The 20,841-nt window shown below is 30.7% G+C and overlaps 1 protein-coding gene and 3 non-coding genes across 4 annotated transcripts; 3 read left to right on the top strand and 1 right to left on the bottom strand.

Annotated features, from left to right (window-relative positions):
- Positions 1-1,918: 1,918 nt before the first annotated feature.
- LOC145122930 (U5 spliceosomal RNA) lies at positions 1,919-2,037 on the top strand. Its single transcript, XR_013714816.1, has one exon. It is a non-coding gene; the product is annotated as a U5 spliceosomal RNA (small nuclear RNA).
- Positions 2,038-4,164: 2,127 nt separating this feature from the next.
- On the top strand, positions 4,165-4,284 carry LOC145122932 (U5 spliceosomal RNA). The gene has a single exon (XR_013714818.1). It is a non-coding gene; the product is annotated as a U5 spliceosomal RNA (small nuclear RNA).
- An 85-nt stretch (positions 4,285-4,369) lies between these two features.
- LOC145118724 (receptor-like protein 7) lies at positions 4,370-8,077 on the bottom strand. Its single transcript, XM_079054409.1, has 2 exons — positions 5,117-8,077; positions 4,370-4,542 (listed from the first exon to the last, which is right to left on the bottom strand). Exons 1-2 carry the CDS (start codon positions 8,016-8,018, stop codon positions 4,532-4,534), a joined length of 2,913 nt encoding a protein of 970 aa, XP_078910535.1. The 5' UTR covers positions 8,019-8,077; the 3' UTR covers positions 4,370-4,531.
- A 1,069-nt stretch (positions 8,078-9,146) lies between these two features.
- Positions 9,147-9,258, top strand: LOC145122929 (U5 spliceosomal RNA). Its single transcript, XR_013714815.1, has one exon. It is a non-coding gene; the product is annotated as a U5 spliceosomal RNA (small nuclear RNA).
- The last annotated feature ends 11,583 nt before the right edge of the window (positions 9,259-20,841 follow it).

Below are 20,841 nucleotides of genomic sequence, written 5' to 3'. Positions count from 1 at the left end.
AATTTAACTAGTCTTGTATCTGCCTAATCCTTTTGAAATAAAGGAAGAAAATAAATGAGTATAAGAAAAAAAGGAAGTGTTTATTTCATTATGTTTTTCAATGCAAGGAAATAAACAAACAAAAGACACCTATACATAATATAATAATAACTACTATTTAAAAAATAACTGTTACAAAACCATGGCATGAAACGATTATCCTCATAAGGGGATAATTGGGTTGGACATGGATGACTATTATGCATTGCTTTATACACATGTGTTTAAATGACAAGGTTAATATGAGTTCAAGGAAATATATTTTCATTCTATGCACAAGATGCTTAAAAGTGTTATATGATGTTTACGAATAAAAAACGATCCAAATAAGCTTTTTGCATGTTAGGCATACATTTCATGTCATACGACTTAGGCATTGTGAATGGTATGATACATAATTAAGTGCATATTTCATATGATGTTTTGCTTACTACACCACTTTTCCACTGTTAGGATGTTTTAAAGAATTCAATAAATGTTTAAATTTTGGATGTGTCTTGGGTGCTAAAGAGTAAAGACATGAAGAAGTTAAGTGTACGATTAGAGACTTTATCTTATTCATATTATGGTTGGGAATAGTACTGGACTAGACTTACACATGGTTGATTTGTCATAATTTTATAACAAGTGCACCCAAAGTTGATTTTATTGACTCGTGATGTTTATAAAGTAAAAAACTGAAAATTCCACAAGAAGTTCTCATCAAATTGAAATATTTGATAAAGTACATTGTTATTCCCAATCCTTACAGTGAGGGTTGTTTCAAAATAGACTTTTATATAAAAACAAACTAGAAGAATTTGAGTTAAATTAAAAAATATATATTATTTTTGTTAGGTTTTGGATGAACATGGTCATTTTTGAAATCCAGAGGTATTCCTTTAGATTGTTTTCAGACACGACCTTGTTCATGCCCTCCCGACTTCCCGAAGTCCATACGTGACCCCGATTTCAAACTGCCGAGAGTTCTCGACTACAACTTCACTGGATGTGGTCCCTTAACATATTTGTCCATCCATGGCTATGCAAAACTCCAACATCCAAGCAAACAACAAATTATGTATGATGTGACCATTTTGATCCTGATAGACAGTCTAACATGATGGCACAATCGTCATTCTTCTATCAACACAATTACACATATATGGATCGTGACATAATCCTGAGTCCAATGATCAACATACAATATACTAATATAGTCACATACTGCACTCATCGATCCCATCCCGTAGCTCGGTTGTAGCCACCCCAATGCAAAGATGGAGTAGTCCTCAACATGTTGCCTCCTCCTTAAGGCCACACACACACACACTAGTATAGTCCATGGAAACCTCAAGAGAAGTTGACAAAGATGCTATGTTATATGCTGCTAACACTCTTCAAAGTTAACCTTAAATAAATTATAAATGTTTTTTTTTTATGTTTACTCTTTTCACCGCTCTAGCAAACTAAAAGAATCTTACCAATATTCTTTTGGAAAACATTTATGAAGCTACGATCCCAAATTTTGTGCAATACCTTATATCAAAAAGTAAAACAAAATTACTTGTTTACCCCTTCATTTCATATGATATGAAACTATAAATTCATAAGACTGTCATTTTTTTTTATTGTTCTTTGGTCAATCAAATGCATCTATCGCTCACAAATATCTTGTTCTAGTTATGGAATATGGAATATTTTTTTTCAAAACACATATAAGAACACTTCCTATAAAACAGATAAAAAACTAAATCAAAGTAAGAGAAGGGGAAATGAAGATAAAAGTGAAGAGGGGTTTGAAAGGGAGGAAGATTCATCCCACATCGGCTGCTGGAATGAAAGAGAAGGTATGAGAGTCATTACTTAAATGAAGCAGATGAGAGAAAGAAAGGCACGCAGCCATGTGGTAAGCACAAAGCGAACTATTCTTTCGCCTTTTACTAAAGAATACCGTGTGCTTGCCATACTCAGTGGCATACGCCTATTTTTGGAGAGTCTCTTCTTTAACGGAAGGGCTCCAACCAATTTTTAAAGTTCAAAATTCTACTACTTTACTTTGCCTAGTTAACAATGCTGTTAGTTTGGAAACAGAACAACTGAAATAACTTAAGAATTAGGAGTTTTACTTGGTTTCAGCAAAACCTAGTCCGTTTTATAAGAGATATAGAAAAGGGACAATCAGAAATTCTTTTATGAAGAATGGTCCTACCGGAATATTAATCATGAAATTCCAGGGCTCCAACCAATCTTCAAAGTTAAAAAAAATCAACTAGTCTTGTTTGCGTAATCAGTTTAAGATAAGAAATAAAGGAATAAAGGAAATGAGTAGAAAAATGTAATTTTGTTTATTTCATTCTATTTTTCAATATAAGGAAACAAAGGAACAAAAGACACATGCATAATATAATAATCATTAGTATTTAAAAAAACAAAACTAACTGTTAGAAAACCATGGCATGAAATGAACAATGAATGACTATTATGAATGTTCTTTACACAATATTAATATGAGTTCAAGGAAGTATATTTTCATTCTATATATGCACAAGAAGCTTAGAAGTGTTATATGATGTTTACGAATAAAAAATGATCTAAAGAAGCTTTTGCATGTTATGCATACATAAAGGGCATATATCTTATGATGTTTTGCTTACTATCGTAAACCACTTTTCCATTATTAAGATGTTTTAAAGAATTCAATAAATGTCTAAATTTTGGATGTGTCTTATGTGCTAAAGAGTAAGATATGAAGAAGTTAGATGTACAATTAGAGGCATGATATTATTCACGTTATTGTTGGGAATCGTATGGATTAGACAATCTAGACTTACACATGGTTTGATTTATCATCATTTTATAACGAGTGCACCCAAAGTTGATTTTATTGTCTCGTGACATTTATAAAGTAAAAAACTGGGATTTCCGCAATGAGTTCTCATCAAATTGAAATATTTGATAAAGTACGTTGCTATTCCCAATCCTTTATAGTGAGGGTTGTTTCAATTTTAATCCATTTTCTCTTAGTATGAGATTATCTAGTCATGATTGGTCGAAACATATTTTAGCTCCGGATAAAGACCCATAAAAGATAATTTAAAATAATTATTGCCAAGATTTAAAACTGGGGCTCTTAAGTCGAAGCTAAACATTATAACCAAATAGGGTAACAACAAATTAATGAAAATAGACTTCTATATAAAAACTCTAAAAGAATTTGAGTTAAATCAAAAAAATATATATTGTTTTCATTGGTTATATTGAGACATAATCCTCAACCCAATGATCAACATACAATATAGTCACGTATTGCATCTATCCCATTCCTTAGCTCGGTTGTAGCCATCCCAATGCAAAGATGGAGTAGTCCTCAATATGCTGCTTACTCCTTAAGGCCACACACACTAGTATAGTTCATGGAAACCTCAAGAGAAATTGCCAAAGATGCTATGTTATATGCTGCTAACATTCTTCAAAGCTAACCTTACATAAATGTTTTTTATGTTTGCACTTTTCACCACTATAGCCAACTAAGGAACAAAGAATCTGTTGAACCTGAAGGGGTATATTCGTCATTTCTGTATTAAGGGTACATTTGTCTTTTGTATTTATTAGTTGCAAGATTGTTAGAGTTAGGTTGTTAGCTAGTTGCTCTATATATAATGATATATAGCTTGTACTCTGTTTTTTGGGTTAATCAAAGCAATTCATTCCAATTCTATAGATGTAATAGAATGTTACAATTTTCATTATTTTCGAAAACATTTACGAAGCATATGATCCCGGTTTTTTCACAATACAAACTTGTTTACACCTTCGTTTTATATAATATGAAAGGTACTTTAATTTCAAAAGACTGTCATTTTTTTTAGTGTTCTGTGGTCAATCAAACCTATCGTTCACAAATATCTTATTATAATTTTATATCCAATATCCAATATTTTTTTTTTTTCAAAACCCATATAAGAACACTTCCTAGAAAACAGATCAAAAAGTAAATCAAAGCAAGAGAAGGGGAAAAAGAAGATAAAAGTGGAAAAGGGGTTTGAAAGGGAGGAAGGGTCATCCCACATCGGCTGCTGGAATGAAACAGAAGGTGTGAGAGTCGTTACTTAAAGCAAGCAGCTGAGAGAAGGAAAGGCACGCAGCCATGTGGTAAGCACAAAGCGAACTATTCTTTCGCCTTTTACTAAAGAATACCGTGTGCTTGCCATAAACAGTGGCATACGCCTATTTTTGGAGAGTCCTTTCCTTCATTGGTGGGCTCCAACCAATTATCAGTGTTATAATTTTGACCAGGTTTTTTTCCTTTATTTCGTATAAGTGAAAACTGACAAATACAGCTACTAAATTAGCATCAAAAAAATTATTACATTATAATAACAAAAGTTTGATTAAATCAAATATATACATTTATAACATACATGAATCTACATACTTAGGAACTATAAACATACTAAAAACCCTTGAAGCTAGGCCTTCTACACCTTCTCCTTGTGCTCCAAACTTGAAGCTATAGCACTCCTGAGATACATGTTAAGGTGAGCTTTATGTTTTTAATTCACGGTTATCTATCTTAATTTAGAAAATATCACATTTCCCACAGCCGTAAACTGTGTTCTTCAGAAAACATGGTAATGACACATTGATACTGATTGCATACATCCAAAATACTTAAACATGTACTATACCATAACACATTAATTCAAAACAAACATGCCTTTCATAAAGATCGTCATATATATATGTACCGTAAACAAATAACATGTTGAAAACATATACATATCCAAGTTAAAGTAAAAAGGATTTTCTTTTTGTATTTTAAACAAATTATGTACATAATACCCTCTTTTCTAAGATGCATATCTGTCTTGATATACAATTTAGTTATGTTTTAGATACATGATAAAAAAAACTAAAAGTAGTTAAAAAGACAAAGTTGAGAAACATATCTATTAGACTATTACAGTAAATCTCACAAACATCTTGTAACGATTGCTTTAAAGTATATAAGTAACTTTAAAAAAAATGACATCAAGAAAATATTTTCAACATAGTTTGCAACAAAGCTGTAATGTAATATGATTAGATATTGTACCTTGGTTTCTCCTTGTGTTACGAAGTGGCCTTACCCATCTGTCCTTCCTCTTTGTGAACAAATAACTATACCTTGTATACAAAAAGTTCCCAATAACAACCCCAACAACCAACCCACTTCCAATTCCACATAAAATAATGATCCAATCAATCCTTTCGCTCGGGAAGAGAGACTCAGATGCATTGTTTGTTGGTGGAAGTCTTGGCAACTTTAAACCCTGACATTCCTTCAATAAAGGTTTCCCACATAACCCAGGATTCCCCTCATAGGAGTTGTTCTCAAATGTATCAAATTGTTGCCCTTGGGGAATGTGCCCATCAAGATGGTTGAATGACACGTTGAAAATAGAAAGGAAGTTGAGTTGCGCCAACAGTTGAGGAATTTCTCCAGATAGCTCGTTTCTAGAGAGATCCAAAGATTCAAGATTCTTTAAGTAACCAAACGATGACAAGACACGTCCGGTAAAATGGTTGTTGGAAAGATTGAGTGCTTCAAGCGCTATGAGATCTTTGAGTGATAGCGGGATTTCTCCTTCAAAATGGTTACGAGAGAGATCAATAGCCGTGTATATGGTTAAAATCTTTTTGTACTCTGTTTTGACACCTTTGTGTATTATTGTCATCGTGTATGGCATACTTGAATTGAAGTATTTGAAGGACATATCTGATTTCAGAACAGATGATTCACCATCATAAACCGATGTCATGGCATTGCAATTTTGGAAGTAATTTCCACGCAATTGGTCACGGAAACCATTGTGAGAGAGGTCTATGATCCGCAACTTAGGGAATTGTGAGCAAATTGTCGTTGAACCTTGAATTGGACCATAAAATTTGTTGGATCTTAAAATGAGAACTTGCAGCTTGGCAAGAGTTCCCAGCCAAAAAGGAAAGACATCATCAAAAGTGTTATCTCCAAGAGAGAGAACTTCTAAATCAGTACAATTTGTCAATGATCTTGGAAGCTGACCCATAAATCGGTTTTCGCTCAAATCAATATTTTTTAGCTGGCTGCCATGCATAAACAAATCCATCATCATGCCATGAAAGTTATTTTGCCTTAGATCTATACTCAACAATGAATTGCTTAAGATACCGAAACATGGAGGAAGAGTGCCACTCATGTTGTTAGAAGACAAATCCAACACTTTGAGAGATTTCACTTCACATATCGACGGTGGTATTTCTCCAGTTAGATTGTTATTTGAGGCTGAATAAACAACTGTGGTTTGTGGTGGGATTGGTAGCTCCCCTCGAACCTGATTATTCTTGATGGAAAATCCTTGTAAACGTCTCCATGGGAGAATTTGTGGATGCTGATGAAACCCAGTGATGGAGTTGTTGGAAAGGTCAATCACTTGTAATGATTCTTTGCTGTTGTTCCAGATCCACACGGGTACCATGCCATTAATTTTGTTGTTGTCGAGAAATAAGACTTCCAACGTATTTTGGAATCGCAAAAAGGCAGGGAATTCCTTCAAGTTACATGTCGACAGTGATAGGAGTTTAAATTTTGGTAAGGTGGTATTGGTGTAGTTGTTGGTGGACGTTAATGATATCCTATTGTAACCTAACCCAAGAGTCTCGAGTTTGTTGAGTTGTAGGAACATGTCTAAGTCTACATTCCCACTGAAACTATTCGAACCTAGGTGAAGATATTGAAGGGTTTTCAAGTTGGAAAACGAGCTTAAAATTGGTCCTTGCAATTGATTTTGTTGAAGGTCTAACTTTGTTAGTTGGGTGAGGTTGAAAAGCCATGATGGAATATGACCAGTAAGAGAATTCGTTCCCATTACAAGAACACTAAGTTTTGTAAGGTTTGCAAGATAGGGTGTGATTTCACCGTTTATGTCTGTTTTGTATAAATACAGACTGCTAAGTTTAGTCAACTTGCTAAGCCAATTGGGCAAGTGTCCCTTCTCGAATTTGCTACCCGTAAGTTCCAAAGAGTTGAGTTTGGAAAGACTTACCAATGAAGGAATAAATCCTGTGAACTTATTGTAACCAAGGCCCAAGATAGTGAGTTGTGTCAAGTTAGATAGTGAACTTGGAATTCCCCCTGAGAAAGAGCACTTAGTAAGGCGAAAGTAGGTTAAATGGTGTAGGTTGCTTATAGATTCCGGTACAATCCCAAAGAAACCTGTTTCCCTAAGATTTATATATTCAAGTAAACTGTTGTTATGGAATTCAGGAAAGGAACCAGTGAGGTTGGTATTGTATGCCACATCAAGAATTTTCAACTTTGGTAGTTGAAGTATAGTGGCAGGGAATTCATTCGAAAGCGAACAATTGGATAACCTTATTGACCTCAAAGAAGAAAAGTTGGAGAAGAAATGAGGTACAGAAGAACTAATGTCAACCCCTGAGAGATGGAGTTCTTCGAGTTCTATTAAGTTTTGTGTTAGATTCTTGAGGCTAGGATTGTGAAGCTTTAGTGGATTCCCTGATAGATCTAAAGAAGACAACTGCGTCAACTTTGCGATCTCATTTGGGATTTGGCCACTAAAACCAGAATGAGAGAGATTGAGGCTTTTTAACTGCTTTAGATGAGCAATCTCAGATGGGATTTGAGATTCATCAAAGTAGTTCATGGCAAGGTTGAGGCTTTGAAGATGAACAAGGCTGAAGAGGGTGTTGGTAGTGTTGATATGCCCACAAAGAAAGCTTTCACTCAAGTCAAGGCTAACTACATGACCATAAACATGGTTGTTGCTGCACTCCACCCCATGCCATGAACAACAATCAAAATTAGCATCTGATGCATTGCTTGTGGTCTTCCAAGAGTGGAACGTTTGAAACCAACTAGCAGCACAAGCAGCATCACCTTGATGAATTATGCTTTGCTTAAACTGAAACAAGGCTGAACATTCCTCTTCATGGCTTAGTGACGAAGAACAAGTCATGCATATGACTGTGATCAACAAGTATACAAGGGAGCTGGTTAGCAACAAGTTGAAGTGATTCATCTATGGAGCCATGAAAGAGGTTTAGTTCCTGCATAGTTCTTTATATAGACCATGTATATGCTATTTAACAATAAAAAAATTAAGAAGTGCACGCTCTAGAGTCTAGATACAGAGAGATATATGAGTCATCACTGTGTAAATAATCATATATTGTTTATGTTTTAGGTAGATGAAGAATCAGCTTATAAAGTCAAAAGAAAAAAAGTCAATTGAAGTTTTTTTTTTTATATATCTGTATATTATAACAACATATTATAATTTTAAAGTATTTTTATTTGGTTCTTGTTATATCAGCTTACTTGAATACAAATTTTCTATTGTAGCAATTGGTGGTTAACTTTAATAGTTTTTTATACATGACTTTTTTGAAGTGGTTTTACCATTCAAGCTTTATTTTTGTTATATTTAATTGAAACAAGGTAAGCAGTAACATGTTTTATGTGTTTGACTAATAACATGACAATATATTTGAAACATTTTCTTCAATAATAACCAATTTTCAGTTTTGTTCTACCTATAAATGGTACTTAAGAAGTACAAGAAAGGAACTCATATTGTTTAAGATAAAGTAAAAAAGGTTACGGATCATCTGGTGTTTATTCTTGCTAAATGTTGTAATCAGAAAAAATTATGAAACGACTTTATCTATTTGTCAAAGGTGCCCATATAGACAACTCGACTCCAAATTGTATTGATAGCTTAATTAGGATGTCAAGAGAGCTTACACAAAATGTGGTAGTTATGTTTATTATAAACAATATATAATATGCAATATTTTTTGAATGATCCGTTTTGGATTCATATACAAACAAAACATAGACAATTATCATTAAGCCTAAAATATTGAATATAAGAAAAGTATTCAATGATATAATAAAACTATTATATATGGAAATATGAAGTATTCGAGAATTACTAATATATTATAACATTTTCCCTCAAACACAAGGTGATTTACGAAAAACATGAGTTTGTTTAGTGTCATCCCACATCGGCTGCTGGAATGAAAGAGAAGGTGTGAGAGTCGTTACTTAAAGCAAGCAGCTGGGATGTAAGAAGACACGCAGCCATGTGGTAAGCACAAAGCGAACTATTCTTTCGCCTTTTACTAAAGAATACCGTGTGCTTGCCATACTCAGTGGCATACGCCTATTTTTGGCAATTTTTTAGAAACATGTTCTGATATCAATTTTTTATAATGATACCAATTTTTTATAAACATGCTCTGATATCAATTTTTTATAAACATGCTCTGATACCAAATTGAAAAACATGGCGGAATTAATAAAATTAGGATAGAATATACCTGAATGATGTGTCGGAATGGATTGACGATGGATTGATTGTCTGGGTTTGATATGTTTATATGAATATATGGATATGTTTGGATAGGGTTCTGCTATTCAGAAATAGACGAGCTATTTCAACAGAAGAAGATTGAGAACAACTCAAATCTTAAACACTCAATTTTAGCTTGTTTATTTCATATGGGCAAAGGCCCTATTTATAGGCTCAAGAGAGTCAGTTACATAATTGAGTTGCAATCGTTTGATTGCAATACGACATACATATTTACAATATAGCCTCCTAGACTATTGAGGGTTATACACTTTATTTCACATCCTAGACACTATTTTTTGACAATAATAATTATAAAAGACAAATGACAAATAATTACAATTCCTTTCCATATTGAAAGGCCACATGTCTTCAATAATGTGTCTTCTTTAATAATGGCTTCTTATGTCATTGCTTACGTCATTCCTCCCGCCTCCGAAAAGACATGTTTTTGAATAATGTTTGCTTTTGTCATGGCTGACGTTAATCTTCCATGAATGGTGTTCACAATGTTTCTTTCATGAATGAATGCTTTTTTGAAAATGTTCCATGATGGCTTCCGTTAATCTTCCATGATGGCTTCCATTCTCTCGTCAAAGTGTCTGCTATATGATTGTTTGCGCTTTTGATGTATCTGAGATAAGGATGAAATTGATGTAATTGTAATTGCCAGCGAATCAATCGTCCACGGCAATAATCTTCTTGTAGTTTATAGCGCCAAAATCCAAGTAGATACTTGGAATCTGTTCGTAACTCGAATCTTGTTTGTAGAAGCTCGACTTTCCATTTTTTCAATGTTCTGAGACATGCTAGTGTTTCTCGTTCATGTGTGCTGTAATTTTGCTCCGTTTGGGAAAATGTTCCCGATATATACTTGCATAGTTTTTGCTCGTATTTATCTGTTTTTAATACTTCAGATGATACATCTGTATCAATGTATGCTTTTGGTGATATTTTCATATCACTGTATACTTTATCATTGTTTACTTCAAATGGTATTTTCATACCAATGTGTGCTTTATCATTGTATACTTTTGATGAGTTAGATATGAGGTTTCCCTCACTATCTAATCTCAATAATACTTTTCCCCGTATAATTGCTTTTAGGCATCCTGCCCAAGTGTGATGCATCTGTTTCTACGATTAAGAAATCATCTATTTTTGCATTATATAAAGTAGGGAGAACTTGAATGTTTTGTTTTATATTTTGTACCAAAATAGTATCTGTATTGGTCCAAGACCAAGGTATTTTTTCGGATATTTTCTTTTGTAAAACTTTTCTTTCTTTCGCTAAATTTTTCAAAAATCCTTGTTCTGCAATATAATTTAGACAACCAAGAAATCGTTGTATTTGTTTTCTATTTTCAAGTTTATTAGGAAACATATTTAATTTTTCTCGTATATTGTCTGTTAACGATAATTGACCATTTTCTCCAATTTTTAAACCGAGATATTCAACTGTAGTTTGAAAAAGTTTTGATTTCTTTTTTGATAAAACTAAACCCTTTTCTTTAATTCTTTGTAAAACCTTGATGACTGCATCAATATGTGTTTGTTCGTTTCCTTTTGTAAAAACAATTATATCATCAATATATGCAAGACAAATATGATCTAAACCATTTAAGGTTTCATCCATGAATCGCTGATATATTGCTGGTGTCTGTTTTAAACCGAATGGAAGAACATTCCATTCATAATGCTTCTGAGGAGGACATGAAAAAGCGGTTAGTGGTTTCGTATTTTCATGTAAGTGTAATTGCCAATATCCGGATTTTGCATCAAATGTACTAAAATGTGTATTTCTTTTTATCTTTTCTAAAATATGTTCTTTTCGTGGTAATTTATATGAATCTCCTATAGTAGCATCATTCATCTTTTTATAATTAATTACCATTCTTCGTTTGCCTCGTTTTATTTCATTATTATTTTCTACATAAAATGCAGGTGCTGAATGAGGACTCTTGCTAGGTCGAATGATTCCTTTTTCTAATAGTTCAATGCATTCCTGTTTGAATTCAGAAACATCTTTTATGCTGTATGGAATTTTATTTGGAACATTAATTTCATCATTAGGGTTTTTTAATAATATTATTATTTCTTGATTATTTTTATTTTTTAAATGATCTAGCGGGTTTTCGCTACATACTTCTTCGAGTTGTTTTTCAGCAATTTCTTTAGCAAATGTTAGTAATATGCGTAATTGAAAGCCAACCTCTTGTTTGATTATTTTAATATCATAATGTTTGATAATTGCAGTTTTTATAATACCTTTTGTTGGATGATTGAGACTTATATCGTCATTTGTTTGTATAAATGGTTGATATAATTTAAGGAAATTATTTCCTATAACTAAATCTATTCCTGAATCATGTTGATATATAGTTGGAGTTTTAAATGGTGTTTTTTCAATTAATATATCTATATCTCTTCCTACGAACCAAATTTTGTGAATTGATTTATCAGCAATTGTTATTTTTAATGGTTTTTCTAATTTTTCCCAATTTTTTAATATCTTTTTTCTTCCAAAACATAAAGTAGCCCCTGTATCTATATATGAAACTAATTCTTTTTCTTGTATTTTGGTTGTAATAAAGGTACTGTTTGGGTTAATATTTGTTTTTCTTTTACTCATTTTTATATTAGCAAGTTGTGTTTGTTAGAGTGGTTGAAACATTGCGTATCGTTTTTAGATTTCGATTTTGTGATCTTTTGTATTTCTTAATTCCTTCTTGTAATCTAGATATCTTTTTTAATTGATTATTATATTCTTTATTTACTGGTTGTAATTTTAATAAATAGTTTTCTTCATATGATAAAGCATTTTCTAAATGTTTAATGGTATTAGAGATATTAGAATTTATTTTCCAGTGGTTTTTTAATATATTAGTCCAAAGCATGTTATCTTTTGAAGAATTAATTTGTACTTTCGAATTCATTTTACTAAGGTATCTGAAAGAAAATTAATTGAATTGTTAATATTTCTTATGATTAACTTCAATTTTTAATCTTTCAATTTTAACTAATTGATATGCAGTATGATTTTTGTTTTTATAAATTAGTTCGTGTATTTCAGATTCTTTTTTTTTTTTATGTTTTGTGGATTTTTCTAAATCTTTCCATAATTTTTTAAGTATATCAACTTTATATTTATTTTATTACTCATAATTTTTATTTTACCATGTGAAAGGTCGTTTAATAGTAAGTGATTTTTCTTTAAGTAGCTGTTTTTCATTGAGTGGTTCTTCTTTAATAGTTTTTATTTTTAAATATTTTTCAAGTAGAATTTTCTGTTGATTTAAATTTTGTAATAATTCAGGAATTTGTTTTAATATAATTAAACTTTCTACTTCTATAATATTATTTAATTTTTGACTAATTATGTTTAATTTTTCTCCTATTGATTTATCTTCTTCAGGATTAAGACCGATGTTATATATTGTTCCTTGTGGTAAATTTTGTGGTATTTCTATAATCATTTCTTTATCTGGTATACATGGTTTTGTATTTTGATATGATCCTTCAAGTGTTTTAAAATATTTTAGAGAATTACTAGATGATTTTGTCATATTCTTAAACTTAATGATCTAATCATTTCTTTAATATCTTCTAACTTTTCATCGTTATTTTCATTAGATGTTGAAGGTTGACATTCTGAAATAGAAGATCTACCTATTATAGTTGAAAATGGAGGTTCTATAATTGGATTTCTTTTTATTAACGGAGTAGTTATTATTGGTTGAAAATTAGTTTCATTGAATATTCTATTATTAGTCATATTTGGTGATTCAAGTGATAATAAAGGAGTAAATAATTTATCTATATAAATTCTATCTTCTGTTTTAAACGTAATACTATGATGAGAATTTGTTAATGCATAATTTATTTGATATGTAATAGTGAACGGATGATTACCTTTTATCATAAAATTTTGTCTTAATAATTTATATCGTACAGTAATACTATTACTTAGATTTTTATCTTTAAGACTTAATCCTAGTTGAATATTAATATCAAATTTTATTTTTCCTTCAATTAAATTGCCTTTTCCTTTTGCAATAATACTTTCTTGGTTATTAATTATACGATCATCTCTGATTTCTAATTCTATTGATGTATCTAAATCGCTAAAAGTACTTTTTAGAATTACTTGAATAGTTGATATATGAATATAAGCAATTTTTATTCTATCTGCTTCTTTAATATTAGATAATCTATTTCTAATTTGTTGTTTATTTATTATGGGTATAATAATATTTCCTTGGGTTGATTCTATAGGTATTGCTTCTTATCCTATAATTTTTCCATAATATATAATATTTTTCCTAGAAAAGAAATTTTTTAATGAGTTATTTTTAAAATTATGTTTTTCTGATAGTGTTAAATTTGATTTTTTTATAGCATCTTTATTAATGTTATTTTTGCTAATTAAAGCATCAAAAATATATCCAGATTCGTTTTCTTCGTTATTAATAATGATTGGTGAATTTTCTATTTCTTGAGACATATTTATAATGATATTAAAACCTTCTTACGACAATTATTTCAATTATTGGTGAGTTGATTTTTAATAACGATGATTTTTGAATATTAGTATTTAAAAATAATGATTATTCATTATCATGTTTATGATGCTTATGATGTTTATGATACTGCATATATTCTTATTAACGATAGATTGAATATGCAAACTAATAATAAGAATAATAAGAACGTTACTTAGCTCTGATACCAATTTTTTAGAAACATGCTCTGATACCAATTTTTTATAAACATGCTCTGATACCAATTTTTTATAAACATGCTCTAATACCAAATTGAAAAACATGGCGGAATTAATAAAATTAGGATAGAATATACCTGAATGATGCGTCGGAATGGATTGACGATGGATTGATTGTCTGGGTTTGATATGTTTATATGAATATATGGATATGTTTGGATAGGGTTCTGCTATTCAGAAATAGACGAGCTATTTCAACAGAAGAAGATTGAGAACAACTCAAATCTTAAACACTCAATTTTAGCTTGTTTATTTCATATGGGCAAAGGCCCTATTTATAGGCTCAAGAGAGCCGGTTACATAATTGAGTTGCAATCGTTTGATTGCAATACGACATACATATTTACAATATAGCCTCCTAGACTATTGAGGGTTATACACTTTATTTCACATCCTAGACACTACTTTTTGACAATAATAATTATAAAAGACAAATGACAAATAATTACAATTCCTTTCCATATTGAAAGGCCACATGTCTTCAATAATGTGTCTTCTTTAATAATGGCTTCTTATGTCATTGCTTACGTCATTCCAAAAATCTCAAGGATTCTTACAAACCTAATAATCAAGGTACGATTTTAAACAATAACCATATTCATGATGTTAGATATTTCATAAGAACTAGTATTAAAATCCGTTACAAGCAAATACGTCGTCTATAAACAAAACTATTTGAATTTTTAAAACGTATGTCTTTTAAACATTATTATAATTACCACTACTATTAAATAAATTTTAATCGTAACTTTAAATTCAAAACGAGCTATTTCAACATCTTGTTTGATTATTTTAATAAGATCATAATGTTTGATAATTGCAGTTTTTATAATACCTTTTGTTGGATGATTGAGACTTATATCGTCATTTGTTTGTATAAATGGTTGATATAATTTAAGGAAATTATTTCCTATAACTAAATCTATTCCTGAATCATGTTGATATATAGTTAGAGTTTTAAATGGTGTTTTTTCAATTAATATATCTATATCTCTTCCTACGAACCAAATTTTGTGAATTGATTTATCAGCAATTGTTATTTTTAATGGTTTTTCTAATTTTTCCCAATTTTTTAATATCTTTTTTTCCCAATTTTTTATACACATGCTCTGATACCAAATTGAAAAACATGGCGGAATTAATAAAATTAGGATAGAATATACCTGAATGATGCGTCGGAATGGATTGACGATGGATTGATTGTCTGGGTTTGATATGTTTATATGAATATATGGATATGTTTGGATAGGGTTCTGCTATTCAGAAATAGACGAGCTATTTCAACAGAAGAAGATTGAGAACAACTCAAATCTTAAACACTTAATTTTAGCTTGTTTATTTCATATGAGCAAATGCCCTATTTATAGGCTCAAAGGAGCCGGTTACATAATTGAATTGCAATCGTTTGATTGCAATATGACAAACCTATTTACATTATAGCCCCCTAGACTATTGAGGGTTACACACTTTATATCATATCCTACAAACTAGACATCATATTCGATAGTGACATTTAACCTATCGACATATGACATTTAATCTACAGATAGCGACAAATACCAACAAATACAAAGAAAATACAAATTATAAAATACATCCTTCCACAACGAAAGGACACGTGTCTTCAATAATGTCTTAAATAATAATGGCTTTATACGTCATTGCTTACGTCATTCCTCCCGCCTCCGAAAATACATGTTTTTGAATAATGTTTGCTTTTGTCATGGCTGTCGTTAATCTTCCATGAATGGTGTTTCTTCTGTGTTTTCTGAACAGTGACTGCAATTGTGTCTTGGAGCATGCATAATATGTTTGCAAAGTTGTTTCTTGATATCATTACGTACCATTTCTTTATATTTTGATCTGCTTGAAGTGGTGGGTATTCTTCTGGATTTTGTATTATAGGTTGTTTTTCTGACTTGAGCATTGTTTGTGGCTGACTATCATCGGATGAAATTTCTTGAATGTCTTCTTTTGGTTGCTTCGTTGTTGAACTGCTAGCTGCTTCTTCTTTAGGTACTGATTGGGATGATAGAATTTGTATTGTTTGTAGTAGTTGTTCTTTTTCTCGTCTGACTGCTTCGAGTTGTCTGACTAATGATGCTTCTTGCTCTTCTTTTTGTTTGAACTGGTGTTTGATTTGCTTCATGATTGCTTCCATTTCAGTATTTCTGTGGATTGAATATTTGCGTCTCTTGGGTACCTGAATGATTTCTTAAATTTGTTTGTTTCAAATGATGATATGAGAATTTTCATATCAATGTATGCTTTTGGTGATATATTCATATCACTGTATGCTTGTGGTGATATATTCATATCACTGTATGCTTGTGGTGATATATTCATATCACTGTATACTTTATTATTGTTTACTTCAGATGGTACTTTCATACCATTGTATGCTTTAGCAATGTATATTCCAGATAGATTAGATATGAGGTTTCCCTCAAGTTCTAATTCTAATAATATTTTTTCCATAGAATTATGTACCTGCATCTGAATCAGAGTCAGTTGTATATGCATAAATATCTATATCTGAATTTATATCTGAATCTTCTATGGGTTCGTATCCAAGGTCGTATGCAATTTTTAATATATTTGTTTCTTTTTCTTTTTTAGTCTTTTTCGGGCATTCATAAGCTTTGTGTCCTTCTTCTTGACATATCCAACATTTACAGTCTTTTTTATTTGATGGGCAATAATTTGTTTTGGATTGATATTTTTGTTTATATTGTTTTCTATTTCGGAAATATTTTCTTTCCCCTTGTTTATAATATTCTTTATATTTGGGTTTATAAGTTTGTTTTTTCCAAATTTTCTTTTTACTTTGTTGTTTTTCTTTACAACCATATTGATTTACTTTGTTAGAAAGGATGTCACAACATAAATCTATTTTTGCATCTTGTGTTGTTTTTTGTTCTAAACATTTTTTCTGCATCCATGCTTTTAATATGCTTATTCGTGCTCCTAAGGTGTCTGCAATTTTATTTTGTTGTAATGCTTCTTGGAAATCTTTTATTACACTTTGGCTTACTAATGATGGTAATTTTTGATAGAACATATCTAATGCTGCCTTTTTTCTAATGGGATCTAAATTATAATAATGTTCGGAATATTCGCATATAAATGGTTCTAGATAACACATATTACAAATTCGTAAATTAGTTAAATGCCATAGTGATTCTAATTGAAAAGCTTCTTTTGATATTTTGTCTTCAATTTGTTTTCCTAAGAATTCCTGAATAAGACGGCTTAATACATTTTTAAATGTTTCCATAGCATCAGTGGTGGCTATCATCATTGTTTCGGTTTCATCAAGAGATGAAAGGAAACGATATGCATTACCCTGTGTTTTATGAATGATATAATTAAGAAAATGTTTTGGGTGTAAATTTCTTAATTCTTCGGTTAACTGAATTTGTACTCCCATTTTATTACTCCATTCTTGAATTTTTGCTTCAGGATTTTGGTCACAATCAATAAAAAGAATATCTGAATTTGTTGGAAATGTAAATAATTTAGGTATGTATTGAGGAGGTATTTTTTCCCATTTGTTTTGTTTATTTTTAACCATTCATTGTCTATATAAAAAATTTTCTTCTAATGAAGGTGGTCCATAAATATATTGACTTTGATAATCATCTTCAACATATGATTTGTTTTCGTTTTAATCCAAAATTGTTTTGTGAATCTCTATATGGATTTGAATAAGGGTTTTCATCATCTGAAGAAAAATCATATATTACTTCTGCGTCATTATCATCTGAATTATTTTCTATTTCTATATTATTTTCTTGAGTTTCAGATGGAATTTCTAATGCTGCAAATAATTTAGTTAGTGTTTCTACTTTTTCTTGTAAAGTTTCCATATATATTGTGTGTATTAAAAATAAAATTTTTAGTTTCTTTTTTCTAGTGAAGTAGTTGTTTTTTCAATCATATTTAACAAATTAATTTTGTTATTTTATCTTCAAGGTTTTTTATTTGTTCTTGTTTCCAATTTATACTATTATTTATTATATGTATTGCTTCAATATTAGATATACAATTTATCATTGATATGTCAGAATCTATTTTTAAGTCTAAAAGAAATTTTTTTAGATTGTTTCAATGTTTTACGAAAAAATTTTAATTCTTGTTTATTTGTATCTAGGCTTGAAAAACTCATGATTATAACTTTATAATAATAATGGTTTAGTTTCGTTTTGAATTTAAAGTTACGATTAAAATTTATTTAATAGTAGTGGTAATTATAATAATGTTTAAAAGACATACGTTTTAAAATACAAATAGTTTTGTTTTTAGACGACGTATTTGCTTGTAACGGATTTTAATACTAGTTCTTATGAAATATCTAACATCATGAATATGGTTATTGTTTAAAATCGTACCTTGATTATTAGGTTTGTAAGAATCCTTGAGATTTTTCTTAGAATTATTTATAGATTCTTGGATTTGCTGTATTCTTAAAATAATATTTCTATTAGGAATACAATTCATCAGAATTTTGTTAGACATAAATATATATTTTAAGCATGAATTTGATTAATTTGATTTTTAGGAACGAGTATTATTTTAATAAAAATTTCAAATTTTGTAGAATTAATAGTTAGAATAACTCAAAATGATACTATCATGAAGAAATAAAAGTGATTTAACAATTGAAAATATCTTGAGACATATTTATGGTATTAAATCTTCTTATGATAAATATTTTAATTGTTGATAACTTTTTTAAATATGAATATTTAAAAACAATGGTTATTTATTATCATGTTTATGATGCTTATCATGTTTATGATGCTGCATATGTATGTATTCTTATTAACGATAGATTGGATATGCGAAATAATAATAAGAATAATAAGAACGTTGCTTGGCTCTGATACCAATTTTTTATAAACATGATGCTCTGATACCAAATTGAAAAACATGGCGGAATTAATAAAATTAAGACAGAATATACCTGAATGATGCGTCGGGATGGATTGACGATGGATTGATTGTCTGGGTTTGATATGTTTATATGAATATATGGATATGTTTGGATAGGGTTCTGCTATTCAGAAATAGACGAGCTATTTCAACAGAAGAAGATTGAGAACAACTCAAATCTTAAACACTCAATTTTAGCTTGTTTATTCCATATGGGCAAAGGCCCTATTTATAGGCTCAAAGGAGCCGAGTACAATAATTGAGTTGCAATCGTTTGATTGCAATATGACAAACCTATTTACATTATATCCCCCTAGACTATTGAGGGACTTACACACTTTATGTTACATCACAATAATACAATAGACATATAATAATTATCCTACCGACACTTTAATTTAAATACAATAGACATATAATAATTATGTTACTCTGATTCTTGACCTTTGATCTTTACCGTTGCCAATGCGTGATGATGCTAAATAAACACCGGCAAGTGCAAAGATTAGATGTTCTTGTGTTGGGGATTCATGGGGTAGATCATCTTTTGTTGGTTTTGAGCCGTTGCTTATTCCCATGTTTGCAAAAGTAATACTTGGAACAATTAGTTGAGAATCTTCATCAAAAATTGGGTAGCTAGAATGCATTTTGATGAATAATCATCTTTCTTGTTTTGCAAAGCGTATTTTATAATTTCTGATGATAGTTTGCACAGCAGAAGGGAATTCGCTGATGCAGTGTAGATTGGTGCCTTCTAGATAGATGGTGTCGATGAACCCATGAATAAAATAATCCCATAAAGTCATAGGATCTGATAAATCGGCTAGGAAAACTGCTTTAGGGCCTGGGCGCCTGGCTACTGGGTAAAAACCCATTAAAGAATGGACCTCGGTGTAGGAAACGAGGCTATCCCATAATTCAGCGAATTTTTTGGCAGATGGTTTTTTCATGGCTTCTTTTTCTTTGGTTGATAGAATGGATTCAAGGGCAATTTTTGCATTTAATTGGTTAAGGGATCTTGGGATGGATACAGGTTTTTGTGGTGCGAAGCTGGTTATAGGTTTTTGTGGTGTTAGGAGAACTGTTTTTGAACATTCTACGTTATCTTTTATCACTGCTTTGTATGCTTCGTTGTATGCGGCTTCTGCTTCATTTTTTGTTTTGTAACTTTTGTGAATAATATTTCTTCCAAGAATATATGAACTGGCAATTCCCCAATTGTCATATACTCCTTTGTTTTCTCCGTTGAAAATTACGTACCATTTCTTTATATTTTGATCTGCTTGAAGTGGTGGGTATTCTTCTGGATTTTGTATTATAGGTTGTTTTTCTGACTTGAGCATTGTTTGTGGCTGACTATCATCAGATGAAATTTCTTGAATGTCTTCTTTTGGTTGCTTCGTTGTTGAACTGCTAGCTGCTTCTTCTTTAGGTACTGATTGGGATGATAGGATTTGTATTGTTTGTCGTAGTTGTTCTTTTTCTCGTCTGACTGCTTCGAGTTGTCTGACTAATGATGCTTCTTGCTCTTCTTTTTGTTTGAACTGGTGTTTGATTTGCTTCATGATTGCTTCCATTTCAATATATCTGTGGTTTGAATATTTGCGTCTCTTGGGTACCTGAATAATTGCTGAAAATTGTTTGATATGAAAATTTTCATATCAATGTATGCTTTTGGTGATATATTCATATCACTGTATCCTTTTG

Source organism: Lactuca virosa, chromosome 6, assembly GCF_052849685.1.
Source record: "Lactuca virosa cultivar CGN04683 chromosome 6, Lactuca_virosa_CGN04683_v6, whole genome shotgun sequence".
NCBI classification, from domain to species: Eukaryota; Viridiplantae; Streptophyta; class Magnoliopsida; order Asterales; family Asteraceae; genus Lactuca; species Lactuca virosa.
The sequence above is the reverse complement of the archived record's forward strand: the minus strand, read 5'-3'. Positions and strand labels throughout refer to the sequence as shown.

What these genes read in the sequence shown, in the direction of transcription:
- LOC145118724 (XM_079054409.1), bottom strand. Translation starts at nt 8,018, where the DNA reads ATGACTTGTTCTTCGTCACTAAGCCATGAAGAGGAATGTTCAGCCTTG.